Source organism: Pelodiscus sinensis, chromosome 1 (genome assembly GCF_052426305.1).
Source record: "Pelodiscus sinensis isolate ZL-2025 chromosome 1, ASM5242630v1, whole genome shotgun sequence".
Taxonomy (NCBI): domain Eukaryota; kingdom Metazoa; phylum Chordata; order Testudines; family Trionychidae; genus Pelodiscus; species Pelodiscus sinensis.
Window position 1 is genome coordinate 92,434,789 of NC_143052.1, and position 18,485 is coordinate 92,453,273.

At 45.4% G+C, this 18,485-nt stretch overlaps 1 protein-coding gene across 5 annotated transcripts in view; it reads right to left on the reverse strand.

Moving 5' to 3' along the window:
- Positions 1-459: 459 nt before the first annotated feature.
- GRAP2 (GRB2 related adaptor protein 2) overlaps positions 460-18,485 on the reverse strand; it is a 160,603-nt gene continuing 142,577 nt past the window's right edge. For all 5 annotated transcript variants that reach the window (XM_075936414.2, XM_075936424.2, XM_075936433.2 and 2 more), the window contains 5 exons: positions 15,669-15,788; positions 14,270-14,438; positions 12,262-12,393; positions 7,503-7,622; positions 460-7,266 (listed from right to left, as the gene is read on the reverse strand). In XM_075936414.2, the coding sequence (XP_075792529.1) occupies positions 7,087-7,266; positions 7,503-7,622; positions 12,262-12,393; positions 14,270-14,438; positions 15,669-15,788 (721 nt within the window). In that variant the 3' untranslated portion in view covers positions 460-7,086. The remainder of the gene's footprint in view (positions 7,267-7,502; positions 7,623-12,261; positions 12,394-14,269; positions 14,439-15,668; positions 15,789-18,485) is intronic.

Genomic DNA, 18,485 nt, shown 5'->3' on the forward strand with positions numbered 1-18,485 from the left:
CACTTCTGACACCAGTGTGACGGCACGTTGGGGGTTCCCCGTCTCCTGCACCCCGAAATGGCACAAACAGACTGCACCAGCCAGTGGAATTGAGGGTGGTTTATTGCTCCTCCAGCACAGCGCAGCACAGATGTAATCTGGTTACAGGAACTGGGCTAGGATGCCTCAGGCCCCCTTGAGATGGGGGAGACTGGGCCCCTAAACTCCAGCTCCTCTCCCTAGGCTCTCCTCCATGCCCTCCGACAGCCAGCAACCAACTCCCTAACTTCCAGCCCTGCCCCCCAGCCAAGGCAGCATTCCACCTTCCTTTGTTCCTCTCCATGGGGGGTGTCTGGCCACTGGTTTGCATAGTGACTCATCCTGTTTTGCTGGGTCGTGGTACCCACAGCAGCCAGTGGGGGTTCCCCCAGAGCCAGCAGCATAGAAACCAGCCAGGTACCCCCACTACGTCACAGGAGCTTATCACAAAAGTTATTTTATTTGTGTTTTTATCCAGTTTTCATGTACAAAAATGATGAATTATATTCTGCTTCTAATTCAACAACGTATAGCTTAATCAGTGCTGCAACATCTAAAAATATTAGTTCATGCCAAGGTTTATTTCCAGTCCATTACCTTGAACTAATTCTCTCCATTTATAATTACTTGTTAATATTGGAGCAGTGACAGTGTAGGCACTTTACAAGCAGAGAGGGTGGCATGATTCCCTGTTCCAAAGAGCTTGCCTGGGTCTGATACTTTCACTACTGAACAGATATAAAAGCTATATCAGCTGGATGACCTTTAGAGCAATCAGACAGTTGTCTTTTTTTAATTTAATTTTTCTTTGGTTCATTGAAAGTCTTCTTAGAAGTGCTTTTTAAATAGGGATTTGAACATCAGTTATGAAATCAGGATGTTCTTACAATTTACAGACTTCACTTGTACAGCTAACACATCCATTCTGAACAGCTTTCTTCATCAAGTTTTCCTCACTTTCATTTACAGGACCAAATTCACTGTGGTCACATCTCCACAGTGGTGGAGTTGCACCTGCTTATGCCAGTGGTGATCCTTATTGTAATATGAAAATATCTAACAAAAAAAAATCTCTAATTGTTTGTAAATTACTTTAATGTTAATTTTGTGCATAAACTTTTTTGTTTTTTCCTTCCTTTCTAGGACATTCCTTGACTACCTGGGCTGCTCTTCTGTTTGCATTTTCAGCCAGTGTCCTTAATCTTCTGCCATTTGTGTAATTTTCCATGTTCATAGTAGCACACACTACATCAGCTGAGTGGCTTTTGTTTGCACAGTGAAAACATAAAATATGTTTTAAATTTCTTTTCTGCATTGAGGTATGTGCACATTTTTACTCATTTTCCATGTTTCTCTCCAGGCCTATAGTTGTCAGCTAAATCCACAGCCTTTTCCCACTGTCAGTTCTGCTTCCATAAGGCCTGGTCTTCACTAGAACCTTAGTCCAAAATTAGTCCCCGAAGGCAGATTTTGTAAGTGATGTGTCCACACTACCAACCCCAATATTTCAGAATAAGGGGCCTCAGAATTTGAACTCTGTAGTCCTGCTTTCCATGAGGAATACTGCTATTCTTGAACTTGTAAGTCCTAAATAACATTAGTGTAGATGCTCCGATGCTGCTAATTCAAATTCACTGGCCTCAGGGAGGCTTCCCGCAGCTCCCCAGAGTGCTTCCAAGGTAGCAGGTCTATATTAACGGAGCCCACCTCGAACTACATTCGATTCTTCCCCGTAGTGAGGACATGGAACTTCAGATTTGTAAAATCGGATTCCCAGAAGTCAAATTTAGTAAATTTGAAATAATCTCATAGTGTAGCCATGGCCTTAGTGACTACTTTCATTCTTCATGCAAATTAACCCTTTCACAAGCAGGGGGGAGGGTCCTAGAACCCAGGTTCCCATCCAATCCTGAACTTCTACGCCACAATTAAACAGTCTCATAACTCGAGCCCTCCACGTTTGAGACAGCTGAGATGATTGCTGTGTAGACATATCCTCTGGGTACATTTTCCAGACCTGAAGAAGAGCTCTGAGTTTGAAATCTTGTCCCTCTCACTAACAGAAATTGGTCCAATAAAAGATATTACTTCACCCACTTTGTCTCATATTCTGGGACCAACGTGGCTGCAATACTGAGGGGGAAAAAAGGGAGATCTGGTCACTTAATCCCATAGTATACCTTTGAGGTTACACTTAGGAAGTTAGTCCTGGCATTCTGGACAGGTATCTCTAGGCACAATGGTGAGAATAGTCTCTCTGTACACCCTTTGCCTAGCAACTGCCAGAATGTAACTGTGCTGGTATGTGACTCACCACTTCAGTGCTTCCTGCTGGCTGTCCTGGGGATTAGCTCTACCTGCTATTGCACCTTCTTCTGGTGATGTCTTGCTGACATCACTTCTGCTTGAGGACCCTTGTCACTTCCAGGACTATGGTGTCCTCTTCAAGATACAGTTCTCTGGCTGTACCACACACTATCATCTCTGTCCAGTGACTTACCATCTCTGTCCAGTCATTTCCCTCAGAGGTGAGTGGAGACAAGGGGGACCAAGTCCCCCCACTACTTTGAGTCCCAGATTCAGGACCCTGTACATGGCTGCCACTTATCACTAGGTCCCTGTCAACTCCTAGGCCACTTCCCCTTGGCTCCAACACCTTCTTTGCCTTTGCCACAAGGCCTCAGCCTGCAGCCCACCATAAGCTGTCTTTAGCTCTCTGATCTCTGCCTGATGCACTGCTCTCTCTGAGGTGCTTGCTGCCTTCAGCCTGCAAAGCAGCAACTACTTCTCCCTTCTCAAACTTCAGAGAATGATTGAAGCTGCTCTGCCTTGAAGTTCTTCTTATATGGACCTGCTGGGCCTTGATTGGCTGCTCCTCTCAGCCCTTCTCTGACTGGCTGCCTCCTGCACTGCTCCCTAGAGCCCTATTAACCCCTTACAGCCCAGCGTGGGGCAGGTGCCCCATCACATTAACCATCTATGGTCTCGTGTGATATTGTGTGTGCATCTGTTATGTGTGTGTATACACACTCATAGCAGCTCTATAGCACATAACACTGTGTTCTGGTTTTTGTGTTAAAGCTTTTCATTTCTTGTGTTTACTCATTTTTATTAGCTTCTGAGAGGTTGTAAATAAAATATGGATTTTCACCATATTGAGGACAAAAAGCTAGTTCAGCCCTCAATGTGAACGCAGCTGGGCTCTGCTTAATAACCTTCACTCCTGTTATCCCTCCAAATGCAGTCCAGCTTCCTCAGTGTGATTTGTTTTAAAAAATGTACTTGCCTTTCCACTCTCACTACTCCTGTTCTTGTTTATAATCTGTTTTCTCATATGCTGTCATTTTTGCCTGTGAAAAATACTAAATCAAATATTTAACTGGGTTTCCCCTCCTCCCCCCCCCCCTTTCAGCTTCACAGTAGGATATCATCTAGACTGTATCTCTGGATTATTGCTTTATAAAATATTGACAAACACCAAGAAGATACAGCTTATGAGATTCTAAGGCATAAGTATGTGCATAATCTCTTTGATTTCATTGCTTTACATATTACTTCTTGAAACATCAATTTAAAAAATACATGGAGAGCAACCCCTCACTCAAGAAACCATCACTTGACACTGGAGTGCTTCCAATTTACTGCCCAGTATTAATTACTTAAACTTTGTAAAGAGGCTTTAGCTATGTAAAGCGCTAAGTGCTAAGCATATGATCCTCAGTCTAATTTGTTTGCAACCACATCTTCATTACCTACACAAGCTTTAGAAGGCCGAGCAAAGGGAAAAAAATCATCTGTTTTAAATTTTTTAAAAAATTGTAAATAACAATTAATCTACTATTACAGCATGTTGGGGATTAATCTGAAAGAACCATTTATCTTCTTCAGGGAGTTCCAGATCTGACATTGCTTCTTTACTTTTGTTGCTCTTTGATTTTTCTTCTTCCATCTTCCTCTGCATTGTTCTTTTCTCTTTCTTCATCTTCAACCTACCTTCTTCCAAATCTTATCCTTGTCTTAAAAAGAACCTCCTGAAGCTGTGGAGTCACTTAGGGTTAGATTCTGACACCCTCTCATTGAACAGGACACCTGACTCTATAAGCAGTCCCATTGGTTTCCAAGAGGACTGTTCAAAGAGAGAGACATAGTCTGTGGCTATGTCTACACTACAGAGATTTTATTGGAAAAATGGCTGTTTTCCGAAAAAACTTCACTTACGTCCACACTGCAAACGCATTCTTTCGAAAAAGAATATTGAAAGAACAGAGGGGTTTTTCCAACATTGGTAAACCTCTTTCTACGAGGAAGAAGCCTTTTTCCGAAAGAGCTCTTTTGGGAAAAGGCGTGTGTGGACAGGGAAGAGGGAGTTCTTTCGAAAGAAGAGGAAAGAGGAAAACGCACAGATGCCCTGGTGGCCACTCTTTCCGTAGTAATCACAGCCTAAATGCATTCCATTCAGTGTGGATGTTATCTTTCGAAAAAGCAGATTGCTTTTTCGATGCACTTTGGCAGTGTGGATGCCCTCTTTTGGAAGAAGTTTTTTAGGAAGATTTCTTCCAGAAAAGCTTCTTCCAAAAGAAGCTAGCAGTCTAGACATTGCGTGGATAAGGGTTTCCGAACCTAGCCCACGTGGAACTATTAGGGCCAAATCTAGCCCAGATTTAACCAGGCACAAAGTCACCGAAGAAAATAAAAATACACCTATTTGTACCACATCTGAACTTCACTCAATAGGAGCTACCATGTCCATCAGTTTCTGGCAGTGTTATAGCCATTTCAGTCCCAGGATATTGGACAGTTAAGGTGGATAAAGTAATATATTTTATTGGATCTACTTCAGTTGGTGAGAAAGATTGTCTCTCTAATCGACAGAAGTTGGCTTTATAAAAGCTATTACCTCATCCACCTTGTCCTGCTGTTTCCTGGAACTCATCCTCCTAAATCTAGGTAACCAAATTCAGGGGCATTATTTTAGATTTCACTAGGGGACAGGGCAACTTTCAGTGGGAGTCCAGGGACTGCTTAGTTCTCTGGAAGCTTTTGGATAAAAAGTAAAATTCCATAATTGCCCAGGGCAAGGCCTCATTGTCCTTTTCCTGGAACAGCTGCTCTGAAATAGAAAACAGCAGCACCCAGTCCCATACTGGGCTGGGGGGATGGGCTGGGACCAGCCATACTCTGTCATCTGTGGTGTGGTGGGAAAATATTGGCTTTGTTTATGGAGGTGATTGGGCTCCTCTCAGCCACTGTACCCCTACGCCAACCCTCTCATGGCACCCACGACAGTGGAGTTCTGTTTGCATCCATTAAACTGACTAGCTGTCCCTCATTACACATGAGACTGAAGATCCATGTAAAATTTTCTGCTTCATTGATCCCCTAGCAACCAATACTTCTGGCCATATTTGTCAAGCTTTCTTGAAAAGTTTCATACTGCTCAAGAACAGCAAACGTCACATATTTTGTGACAATGGTATTTATGTCATGTCAACAGATGGCACTCAGCCTGGATCCTCTTTTCTTTTCTTCCCAGTGGTTCTGTCCTTTATCAAGCCCATTTTTACTGATGAGTCTGATTTGGTTTTGTTACTTGTGTTCTCTTTCTTGCCAAATAAACTGAAACCTGTAGTTCCTTGCTGACTCCTGAGGTCTTAAACATGGTATGAAACTCTTTTGTTCAGGCAGCTTGCTAAATTTCAACTTGCATGAGTAGCAGTGACCCAGGGCTTTTGCTCAAGGTTTTGATAATTTTAAGTGTATATTTGAAGTGTGTAACCTTACTGGTGATTTCTACAACTCTCCTTTGTTTTGTTTTTTAATTTACTCTTAAACTTGTTTCCAAGGTATTGTACATTTACTTTATTTAGTTCAAAGGAAACAGATATATAAGGAGGTTGTATTATGATAGCAACATTATTCATTGCATTCCCATAAGTAGAGCAGGAGCCTTGTCTAGAATCAGGCATCTCTAATGGACTGAAATAATACTATAATGCCAGAAGCAATCTCTAGTTATCGATAAGTAGAGTCCAGTGAGAAGGCTACTGAGGAGAGGTGACAAGGAAGCTATGCATGTGGAAGTAGAGGCCATGAATGAGGTGGGTGAGAAATCAGGGGTGTGAAATTGGGACAATTTGTAAAAGCAGCACTGTGCTACCATATATAGTTGCCTGACTTCTGATATCCCTGAACAATCAAATACCCTTGCAGGAAAATACACATATGTGGATTTGAGTGTGTATGTGTGTGGTTTCACAGAGACAGAGGTGGATGATACATGTTCCCAGCAACTCAAAATTATAAACACAGGCATTCCAGGTTCCCAAAAATATAGAAGGAGTACTTACTTTTAGGCAGCAACATACTACTAACAATATTATAGTTAAACAAGACTGTTGGTGACATCCACTGTTTTCACAGTTGTTGACTATTGGTTTGGCTGAAAAGCCAGGCACCGACAGGAATGTTTAATGGAAAGTACAGGATATCTTGGAAGGCAGCTCAGACAGTAGACAGGAGTATTTGTGGTATGGTCAGGAGTGCATGAGGGTAGGTCTATCAGGAGCTGCAAAGAACTTGGTTTCCCCCCCCTCCTCCATATTGGTTCCACATTAATTATTCTGTACAACAGTCTGCAGGACCACATTCCTTCTTCTACTAAACAGTGTGCTGTAAGATCCAAAAGGTGATACTCAGATGTTGGAGGAGGTGAAGCTGCCTACAAGTTAAAACCTGCTTTGCTTGAGGTGGGTTCCCTTGTGACTTATCTAATTTAGCAAAGTCTGAGCTAGCAACATTTTGCCAAAATGACGGCAGTGCAGACAGCATCCAGCAAGACCACATGGACAATCCAGAATTCCTGCTCCCTCTAACATGTGGGTATAAAAAGGAGAGAGAACCCTCTACTCCTCTCCAGAAGTCACTTTAATATTAACCAATCAACGGATAAACTGCCAATAAATTATTACTGTAATAAAAACATCATATGTTCTGGCTGCATGGAAGATGTTCTCTGCCCCTGACATGCCAGAGCAGTTCCATCCCAAACTATCTTGGAGTGCTGCAGATTCACCGGGTCACTGGTGTAACATAGTTGGCTGGGAAGAGACCCAGTTTGCCGTGCAGGCGCCCTTTCCACCAAGAGGGGTTAGAGTTGTCCAAGACTTCTACGATGTCTCCACTGCGGAATCCTAGCTCATCACACTCCAGTGCCTCAAAGTCATATAAGGCCTGGGCCCATAGTATTTGCTGAAAAGGAGGAGATAGGAAAGGTCAGGCACAATTCTTATGAATCTTCACCACAGCTCAAACCAAAAAGAGCAAGAAATGCAATGCTGGGATGTGAAAGCATGACATCAGCATGGAATTCAATGGAGTTCCTGTTTCTCCCCTGTCCTCCCCACAGAATAGTAAATCTCCTAGACTCTATGATTGTTTCCTTGAAAGAAAGAATCAGGGAGAGGCTTATAGTGCAAACCTCCTACCTGTGGTTGTTGAAGGGATGGTTGTGTGGGTCTCCGGTACATGGATGCTGCACTTCCTTCTCCGTAGTCTCTGAGGCCATGACAGACATCGTTCCTATCCAAGCTTCCACCACTTCTGTGCTAGAAAGTGAAGTGCAAGAGAAGAGCCATTAATATACTCAGGTGTGCAAACTGGAATGGGGTTTACAGTTACTGAGTACAGAGTTTCAGGATCCAGCCAATATATATGTCACCTAATGCCTCCAAGTAATTTCTTATATCCATTTATTGGGTTTCCCCTCCCCCACCCCGGGTGTTCATTGGGCTGTAAGCAACACACCTAATAGGGAAGGATCTCTTAGTCTATGCCCTTTGGACCAAGAATCTCAAGCTAGGTACCTGAGTATAGCTTCCACATTTCCTCTCTCAAGTCTTTTCTATACTTAACCTGGAAGATTAAATTAAGATACACAACTCCAGCTATGTTAATTGTGTAGCTGGAGTCAACGTACCTTAATTCGACCTTTGGCATCATCTCCACAGTGTTAGGTCAATGGCTTCCCTTACTACTCACAAATCAAAGAGTACTGGTGTAGATGAGTGATAGATGGTGGTGCTCTCAGCATTCAATTTAGTGGGTCTTTACTAGACCTGCTAAATCAAACTCCAGGGCTACATCTAGACTATATCCCTTTTTCGGAAAAGGGATGTAAATTAGACGTATCGCAATTGCTAATGAAGCGAGGATTTAAATCTCCCCCGCTGCATTAGCATAAAAATGGCTGCCGCTTTTTTCCCCGCACGGAGCTTTGCCGGAAAAAAGCGCCAGTCTAGACGCTGATCTTGCGGAAAATAAAGCCTTTTCCGAAAGATCCCTTATCCCTTATTTCAAAGGCTTTATTTTCTGCAAGATCAGCGTCTAGACTGGCGCTTTTTTCCGGCAAAGCTCCGTGCGGGGAAAAAAGCGGCAGCCATTTTTATGCTAATGCAGTGGGGGAGATTTAAATCCCCGCTTCATTAGCAATTGCGATACGTCTAATTTACATCCCTTTTCCGAAAAAGGGATATAGTCTAGACGTAGCCCAGAAGACTGACCACTGCAGTGTGGATCTTCACACTTCCTGGAAGTGAAGACTGTGGTCTCAGGATTTAGCATTTCAAATGCTCGTTTGATCATGCTGGCACCTTAGTCAGCCTAAAAGGTGAGTGGATCTGACTTTGCATGTCAAGTATCCATGGCTAGAAGTGTCAGAGACTCAAACTCCATCTGGCTTTAGTGACATAGGATTCTTTTTTGTTTTGTTTTGTTTTGTTTTTTTGTACCATTAACCTCTTAGAGGTTGAAGATTGTCTCACTTTGGATCAATATGAAAGTCTTAAGCAATAGTTTATGTTCTCAGCTATTTCCTGTATCTGCTGAGTGTTGATGAATGTGGAGAGCTGGAAGTAGGGAGTGGCAATTTTGGCCTCTGAAATAGTTTGGAGCAAACCCACGGTTGCTTTAAATTGACTGGCTATGATTGTCTAGGACCATTAGCCAGACAAGGACTGATTAGTATGTGTTGGTCATGCCTCCTTCTGCCTTCCCCTTACTCCCTCATCAGGGTTGGCAGTAGGAGTAGCACAGGCACTGGCTATGCTGTCTCTATGCCAGCTGGCGATGTCTCCATGGGAGGAAAGAACCAGGTGTTTCCCTCTGCCTTTGTGCTGCTCCTGCAGTGCAGAGAATAGAGCAGGCCTAAGATTCCAGTGGGCCTATTAAAAATGAGATTTATTAAGTAAAGAAAGAAAAGCAAATTTTAAACAGTACGAGAACACACCAGGGCTACGTCTACACTGGCCCCATAAAATGGAATAGTCATGCAAAGCAGGTAAGTCAGAATAGGGAAACCGCGGGGGATTTAAATATCCCCCGCGGATTTAAATAAACATGGCTGCCGCTTTTTTTCCGGCTTGGGGAAAAGCCGGAAAAAAGCATTTAGACTGGCGCGATCCTCCGGAATAAAGCCCTTTTCCGGAGGATCTCTTATTCCTACTTTCAAGGGCTTTATTCCGGAGGATCGCGCCAGTCTAGACGCTTTTTTCCGGCTTTTCCCCAAGCCGGAAAAAAGCGACGGACATGTTTATTTAAATCCGCGGGGGATATTTAAATCCTCCGCGGATTTCCCTATTCTGACTTACCTGCTTTGCATGACTATTCCGTTTTATGGGGCCAGTGTAGATGTAGCCCAAGTGTTCTACTTAGCACTAGCCCACCCAGGTGGGTACATCTTGGATTAGGTGCTGGGAATGAAGAAAGGCAGACATGTCTAGAAAGCATTCTGCTTTGACCCTTTCAGACTGCCAGGTATTGCATGTCATCCCTCTTCCTGCATAGGTTGTAACACATTAGAGATGTGAAAGGTGTGGGAGAAAATTCATCAAACTCTCAGGCATGCTCGGCCAATGTTACAGGATCATTTTAGCAATATAATGTGTGATCAACCGTCTTATCTTGGGGTGAAGGGAGGAAGTGCAGTAGTCTCTGGTTTTTGTAAATTGCTATTGTCTCAAAACCCAGTATTTCAAATGCCCTGTACCTTCGCTTTGGTTGGCCAAAAGGTTAGTGTGACTGGATCCCTGTTTGCACGTCAATTGCCCCTGGCTGGAAGTGTCAGTGAGTCAGACTCAGTCTGGCTTTAGAGACACAGGATTCATTTTTTTGGTATACTTTTCTCTTGCAAGTATTTCTACTCTGTATTAAATACTAGATTATTTACTCAACGTTGCCCAGGTCCTTAACTCAATTAATGTTAGTTTTTCATATAAATCATTGCTCTGGGGTAGGGCTGGGATGAGGGGTTCAATATGCAGGCTGCCCTGGGAACCAGCCCTCTCTCAGCACAGCATCTTGGGGTTAGGTGGGAAGCACCTTTCCATGGCTGCTGCAGCTCCAGGTGGCACAGCTAGGGGAGTGGTGCATGTTCCCCATCTGGGGCAAGTCCAGATTCATCTATCCCTCTGTGCTCCCCAGCCAGAGTGAGGAATGCAGCAAACTGTGCACTTTCCTCTTGCTCTTTGAAGAAGGGGAATAGCCAGCAATGTTCCTGTGTGAATCGTGGAACATTAAGGCCACCTAAGGGGTGGTTGGCTCGAGGATAGTGTAGTCCCAGCAAGGGGAGAGGGTGGACTCCAGCCATCCCTTTCACTTGCCTGGTGATTCTGTCTCTCTTCAGTATGGTTTTCTGATAAGCAATCCTATTCTAGGCACATACCATTTTTCTGGCACAACCAAGCTCTTATGCTGATTTAAGTTATGATAAGAGGAAGCTGCGTACCAAATTTGGCAGTCCTAGCTCTTACTGATTAGGAGGAGTTCTTGAACGAACATACAGAGAGACTCACAGACAAATAAACTTTCTCAGAGATATAGTAGATGACATATTGACAGATTTGTCACAAAGGGCCCAGGCTCCAATCTTGTGACAAGCTGAATTATTCTGCTAACAGTCCCCTTTCTATGTAACATTGCACCTGAATGATGAAGTATAGAACTGGCCACTCCAGAGTATCCTTGGCCCTCCTCTACTGGGACTCTTACCCTATGTGGCTTCATTTTGGATCCCTTCTCTAGTGGGATTAGTCTCTCCTCAGATGAGGCCATTACTGTGGAAGCATCTCCTGCTACAGACAGGAAGCATCCTCTCTTCCCTATGGAAACTGTTTCCCACCCAAATTAACAGGGAATGGTTGTAAAGGCAGCACCATGCACTGCTCTCTCTCTTCCTCCATCCCATATTTTGCATGCACCTTTACCATCTTTGCCAAGCCTCAGGAGTGAAGGACCACTCACCAGGAACTCCCAACAGGGAAATATGGCACATATGGAATGTGCTCAAAGAAACCCAATTCTCCAGTGGTAATCAACCCATTTCCCATTCCTAGGGTATGTCTAGACTACAGGGTTTTGTCGACAGAAGTTTTGTCAACAGATACTGTCGACAAAGCTTCTGTCGACAAAGAGCGTCTACACTACACTGAGTTCTGTCGACAAAGCAAGCTGCTTTGTCGATATGGTAGTGTAGACGCAAAGGACAGTTTACATGCAATAACACCTTCTGTCGACAGAAACTCTGTCGACAGAAGGCGTTATGCCTCGTAAAATGAGGTTTACCAGCGTCGACAAAACTGCTGAGTTCTGTCGACATTATGTCGACAGAACTCAGCGGTAGTGTGGACGCAGGTATAGTTTTGTCGACAAAAGTCCACTTTTGTCGACAAAACCCTGTAGTCTAGACACACCCCTAGTGTGCACAATGGTGCCAAACATTATCACCACACACTGCAAAACTGGCTGCACATTTGGGCTTGCCCTACAGACTTGAAAGGCATTCCTAGATATGTGGGTGGGAGGTGTTGTTCTTTGTTCCCAACATGACTTTTAGTCTTATCTAAAGCTAAACATTTCTCTGTACTTGGCCATTCTTGCGAGACTGGGTTTGTTGTTCCCAGCCCTCCAGTTAGAAAGTCACTACCTGTTGAGTATGATTTTTGCAGGTCTGTCCCATGAGTTGTGAAATTCAGAGGACAAAATAGAATTTTACATATTTATTTCAGTCCACCAGATGTCACCATGCTGACACCATACCTTGATGCTATAGCACAATGTGAAGAAACAGTCATAAAGCAGTTATGGCGATGCACTTAAAAATTAGGTAAACAGCCCATCTCCTAGTGAGCAGAGGCCAGCGTGTTCTCTAGCCCAGGTTTGGCCCAACTAATCCCTCTTTCCCAGTGATACCTGTTGCTGCTGCTGCTGGGATGGTGAGTGATCTACATATCTCTTAGACACTGATGCTCGGATTTCTCCAGCTGCTCCACTCAGGCGGAGTCCTTCCGGTGCCCCCCGTTCTAGGCTTCCACCACGTCTTCCCTAGGGGTGGGAGGAGAGTGATGAAGGTCAGACCAGACCTACTTCCCATAACTCTGTATCCTAGTAATCAGTTTCCCTGTCTCTTTCCCTCTCCTGAGCTCCACCTTCCACTGCTCTCCCTAGCCCTAAGGTCTATGCAAAGAGGATTCCTGTTCCACCGGAAACTGGAGAGCCTAGATTTTGCATCTTCTCCACAGCAACTCCTCCTCAGAAGTTCAAGTGGGGATTTGGGGCCCTGAATGGGTTTGAAGCCTGCCTCTGTTCCCTACTACAGAGTGAGTCGAGCCCCGGTGTTCCTTCCAATAAACAAGCAGGTGCGGCTGGGCTCCCCTTTACTGAAAGAGAAGAGTATGTCTGCGGCCTGTTCTCCGATTATAAATAAGAGTGGTTGTGTGAGGCCTGGCATTTGGTTAATTGCGGAGTCCCAGACTTTCAAGGGCACAGCACCCATAATGAAGCCGTATTTTCAGTATAGCTCAGCATCCAACATACACCCAAACGGCTGAGCTCCTTTGAATCCTCTGGCGTTGGGCTTCATTTGTCTCAGCACCTGGCTCTACTTATTGTTGATTATCATCATCATCATCGCTGTAGCGCTTGGGAGCCCCTGTCGTGGCCCAAGACTCCATGGCGCTAAGCACTGTACAAACTTTCAGTGCCACTGACTGCAACTTCTCCCCTAATCTTTTGTGTGTCTGGCTACATCTTGGCACAAATATCATCCCCCTTTCTCATCCTCCTGCTGAGCTACCTTTCCTATATGTGGTCTCCCTTACATCTTGGTAATGCCTTTTTTTTTTTTTTTTAAGGCCAGATAAGGGATCTAGAAGGAGTGAACAACACAAGACCCTTTATCAGCTTGAAAAATACATCCTGTCACCTTTTTGGAACTGAAAGCAATGCCCCACATTCAGCTGATCAAACTGTATTGCCACAGTGAACAGGTCATTTATTTTCTGCCTTGTCTCTACCCACACATCCTGGTAATTTAATACCAGAGTCCGTTTCCTGGTAAAGCAGCACTTCAGTTACTGTAGTTACCATGTGTTTTCTCTCTCGGCATTGTGTGTGCAGTGGCTGGCAGCAGCCTGTGCTGCGTCATTCCCTCATTATCCTGGCATAAAAACAAATGTGCATTTGAGAGACAGGGATTTCTCTTCTTCCACAAACATCTTGTGCTGCTTCTTCCTTGAACTCACAAACTGTGCTCACATCTCTGGAGTTCTGGGACAACGTGATGCCCCCTTTTTGCCATCCTGTCCCCAGTTCCTGCACAATACCCTGATTTGATCTGTAACTAATAAGAGATCAGCAATTCCTCAATGCCATGCCGCAAACTTTCAGCTATAGCAATGGCAGCATCCAGAGTTCATCCAAGGAGGGGGAAAAAAATCAAAATTTCTCTCAGTTCTCCTAATAAACTCAGTCTGCTCTGTGATTCTCTCTTCCTGTTCTCTCCCTGAGCCCTCATTATAACAGTGTTTCTTCAGCTATTCTGTACCCCATCCCTTTCCTATAGTTAGACCTGGCTCCTTTTATCTGTTCTGATGCACCTCAAAGCTGACCTGCAGCACATCCTGCAGTTCCAGGCCTTGGGAACAGCTCTGGCAAACCTCTCATTTCCAATTGGCAGTGTTTCCTATCGCAGTCTTCAGCTTGTTGTAAATGGAGAAGGCAAATCACACTAAGTTACGTAATGTGTTTATGTTGTAAACAATCAAAAATCTAGGCTGAGACGGGAGGTCCTCTAATCTAGAGACCTGACTGGGATTCTACTGAAAGGCTCCAAAGGCAACATTTTAGCACTAAACCCATCCCATAAGATGGCTCTCTCCTCTTGGGTTTTGGAGGGATGGTTTGAAAACTCTGGGTATACCTTTTCTTCTTGGCTCCCATCTCTCAGGAAGATTTGCTTTTGCCTGGAGATAGAGGAGGTCTTGTAGTATTCCACCAATTTGTTTAGTGACTGGAATTTCTCTGTCCATAAGTAGTAGTTGCCCTTTGTATCCCTCATCACCCTGAAGTGCTGGACATCATCCTCATGCCTGTGATCAAGGGGAAAAATTAACATCAGATGAGAATGATTTTACTTTCCTTGCACACCTTTCATCCAGAAGACTCCCAAAAGCCCTTTACAGACTCTCGACCTAATTTGGACTTGTGGAAAGCAAAAGTCAGTGGCACTGCACCTGGATACACTACATCTGAATGTGACCCTATATGTAAAGGGATCACTCACCAATCACAAAAATGCAGTGGTCTTGAGGATGCATGGCCAAATGGTAGAATCAGTACAGAGTACTGGGATTCAGACCTTTACTTTCAAAATATGAGTGATGGGATTTTTATGACCACAAATGGTGAGAAGATTCATTCTGCACCACATGTAGAAAAGGATGAGACAGCAGCATGATGCCCCATTCACAACTGGACCTGCATGGACTTGAAGGAAAGTATGCTACAAGGTTATAACCTTACCTAAGGTATTTTTCCTCAGGTTAATCCCTAGACAAATTGGGGCAAAGGACTGAGATTTACTCCTTTGTTCTTGTTGCATAATGTCCACCAGCACCTAGTGGAACAGTGGATTACCTCTGAAGAAACATCTGCAGTCCCAGTGCCATGCTGGGTTCACACAGGAGGGGGCAGTGCTGGGTTTGAAACAAAAGTTGAGAATGGCCAGACTAGAGGTAAGTGGCTGAAAAGGGAAACAAGCGTAGGGTGTAAGAGGCCTGAGGCAGCGGAGTCTTTTTGATTTATCAGTCAATGTTCATACAGCATGTCAGTATTCAGAGTGCTACGTAAACACGACATATTTTTATGATCGTAGTTGTGAAGCTGCTGGTTCTCATGCAATTTGGTCCACAGCAACTGAAAGTCTTTTCCCTCTGGTGGCTGCTCAGTGGCCTACGTGAAATAAATCGGTGGCGTAAGTCACCTCTTAATGGGTATTAAACAGCATTCTTGACTGGTAACTCAAGCCATCATGCAAAAAACATGCCTGAAAGGTCCATGTTTTGCATTGTGGGAAATGGCCAACAGAATGTTTTCTGCTCTGCTTCAAATGGTCCAGTCCAGTGGGGGTTGTGATTTTGGGATAGGGTATTTGCTGTCAATTGAATGGAAGAAGACACATTCAAGAAGCAGATGCCTCACTGATTCCATTGACTGGGGCCATGCAATCTTCCCTAGACAATGCCATCCTGTTAAGGGGATGCTAGGGACAGTGGTATTAACCCAAACTAAGGTAGGAAGACACAGTAAATAGCAGGTACCTGACGGAGATGGAGAAGTCACCAGGGGAGTTCTGGCTGGCTCGGATGATAAAAGAGCCAATTTCTTTGCTCATGAGTAAGTTCTCTGCTTCATGGCGGGATATCCCTTCATTAAACCAGCTGTCAAGGGAAATAAATCACATGCATATGAATAAAGAAAGTGCATGAGAGAAAAGAAGGGAAGAGGTGAGAGGTGAATTTGGAATGAGCATAGGTAGGGGAAGGAGAAGCAAAAAGGACTAGAGCGTTCTGAATGATTGTCTCCTTTTAACAGAGCATTTTCTCAAAGTATGATTTATAGAAACAAAGATGGAGAAAATGATCCTTTATGAAGACCAACTTCCTTCTCCTTCGCAGTGCCCAACCTGAACAGCTTTCAAAATGTGCAACTGCTGCGACTCAGAAAAGAATCAAAGTGGAAATGTTTCGGCCCAGCTGCTACATGCTCTGTGTGTGTGAGGGAAAGGTTAGTGAGGACGTAATTACTATGTGAGATGCATAATGAATGGTCTGATTCCACTGCTCCAAGTGTGCCAGGAAAAGCTGCTAGCGTAACAGCCTGTGACATGTACACCCCAGCAAATCCTGTACATACAGTATGGAAGGAGAGAACCTGGGTGCCAAAAATGCAGCCCCGTAATTGCTGGCTGAGCTAACAGAGCAAGTCTGGCTGGTGGAATTCACACACAACAACACACATTGGGTATCACCAACTCTCAGGATTTTTTCCACCAGTGATATAATTTTGTCTGGGACTGGAAGCAGTCTGGCAATGACCTGAGAAGCTCCAGACCTCAGAAGAATTTAAGCCTTCCAAATGGCTGCTTGCCCCCACTTGCCTGCCTCCTGGGAGAGAGCATCTGATCAAAGCTGCTACAGGAAATGCTCTTTCTACCTCCTCATTGCAATATGAAACCATTCACATGGGAGGGGAGGGAGGAGAAGGGTGAAGAAGCTGCCAGCAGCTCAGGATGATTCTGTACCCCCCTTCCAGGAGGAGGAGAAGTGAGGTTGGAAGGGACTAAGCTTACAGGGGTATGGATCTGGATGGGCTGAACAGAGGGGATCTGAATTGATGGGATGAAAATGAACTGATGGAGGGCACAACTGACGGGGGTGGGAGAAGAATTGCTGGGCAGTGGACTGGCAGATATGGAAGTAAGAGCTCTTTTAGATAAGGAGACTTTGGCCCCTGCTAATCTGTTTGGGTACGTCTACACTACAGCGCTAATTTGAACTAACTTAGATCAAATTAGTTAATTCGAACTAAGCTAATTCGAACTAACGCGTCTAGAACTAAAAACTAGTTCGAATTAGCGTTTTGCTAATTCGAACTAGCATGTCCACATTAAGTGGACCCTGAACCAGGCTTACGGATGGCCGGAAGCAGTGCCGGCAGGGCATCAGAGGAGGACTTAGAGCGTGGAGATGCTGTCTCAGGCTAGCCGAGGGCTGCGCTTAAAGGGTCCCGACCCCCACCCCGGACAGAGTTCTCAGGGGTGCCCCACTTGCAAAGCAGTCCTGGCTTGGAGTGCCCGCAGTACCCACAATGAGCACATCACACCACTCGGCCATCAGCCTGGCTGCACTTGTCGCAGGCTGCCATCTCGGGAGAGGGGGTAATTGGGGGGCTGCAGGAGAGCTTCCACCCCAAAAGCCCGCAGAGCCAGCCCAGTCCTCCCCATCGGGGGCTCGTACCCCATTCCTCCCTCACCTCCTTCCACTTACCCTTCCCTAGCCCCTTTTCTTGATGTACAAAATAAAGGACAATTGTGTTCAAAAATGGAATCTGTCTTTATTGAACAAAACTGGGGGAGACTGGGAAAAGGAGGTGGGAGAGGGGAAGAGAGAGGCTGGGAGAGGGGAGGGCAACTAAAATGATCAGGGGTTGGGAACAGGTCCCATATGAAGAGAGGCTAAAGAGACTGGGACTTTTCAGCTTAGAAAAGAGGAGACGGAGGGGGGACAGGATAGAGGTCTCTAAATGCAGGAATTGGGTGGAGAGGGTGCATACAGAAAAGTTCTTCATTAGTTCCCATAAAGAAGGAGAAGAGGACACCAAAGTAAAGGAATGGGTAGCAGGCTTCAAACTAGTAACAGAAAGTTGTTCTTCACAAAGCAAAGAGTCAACCTGTGGAACTCCTTGCTGCAGGAGGCTGTGAAGGCTAGAACTAGAACAGAGTTTAAAGGGAAGTGAGATCAAGTCATGGAGGTTGGGTCCATGGAGTGCTATTAGCCAGGGGTAGGAGTGGTGTCCCTGCCCAAGGTTTGTGGAAGGCTGGAGAGGGATGGCACGAGACAAATGGCTTGGTCACTGTCTTTGGTCCATCCCCTCCAGGGTCCCTAGGGTTGGCCGTTGTCGGCAGACAGGCTGGGCTAGATGGACCTTTGGTCTGACCCAGGACGGCCATTGTAAGCTCAGGGCTCAGGGTCGGGGGTCTCAGTGGACCCCCTTGGTTTTCATGCACACCTGCTCCTGGGTGGCCAGGCTGGCAGCTCTCCTGCCCTAGCCGGCCACTTTCCTGTGCCTAGTGCGGAGATCGTGGACGAGGTCCATGATGTCCGCACTAGCCCAGGCGGGTGCCCGCTTCTTGCGGTCCCGGGCAAGCTCCCGGGAGCCGCCAGCCTGGTCCCGGGAAGAGGGGGAGGGCTGGGGGGCATCGGGTGGGTGGCTCGATCTGTGCCAGGTGCAGGGTCTGCTGGCTGGGTGCTGGCAGGCTTGTACCTGGCAGGGGCACCGTAGCCAGCCCGTGCCCCTTTAAGGGGTCCGGGGCTGGGAGGGGGGCAGACGAGTTTCCCTGGTGTTGGCCAGAGTGG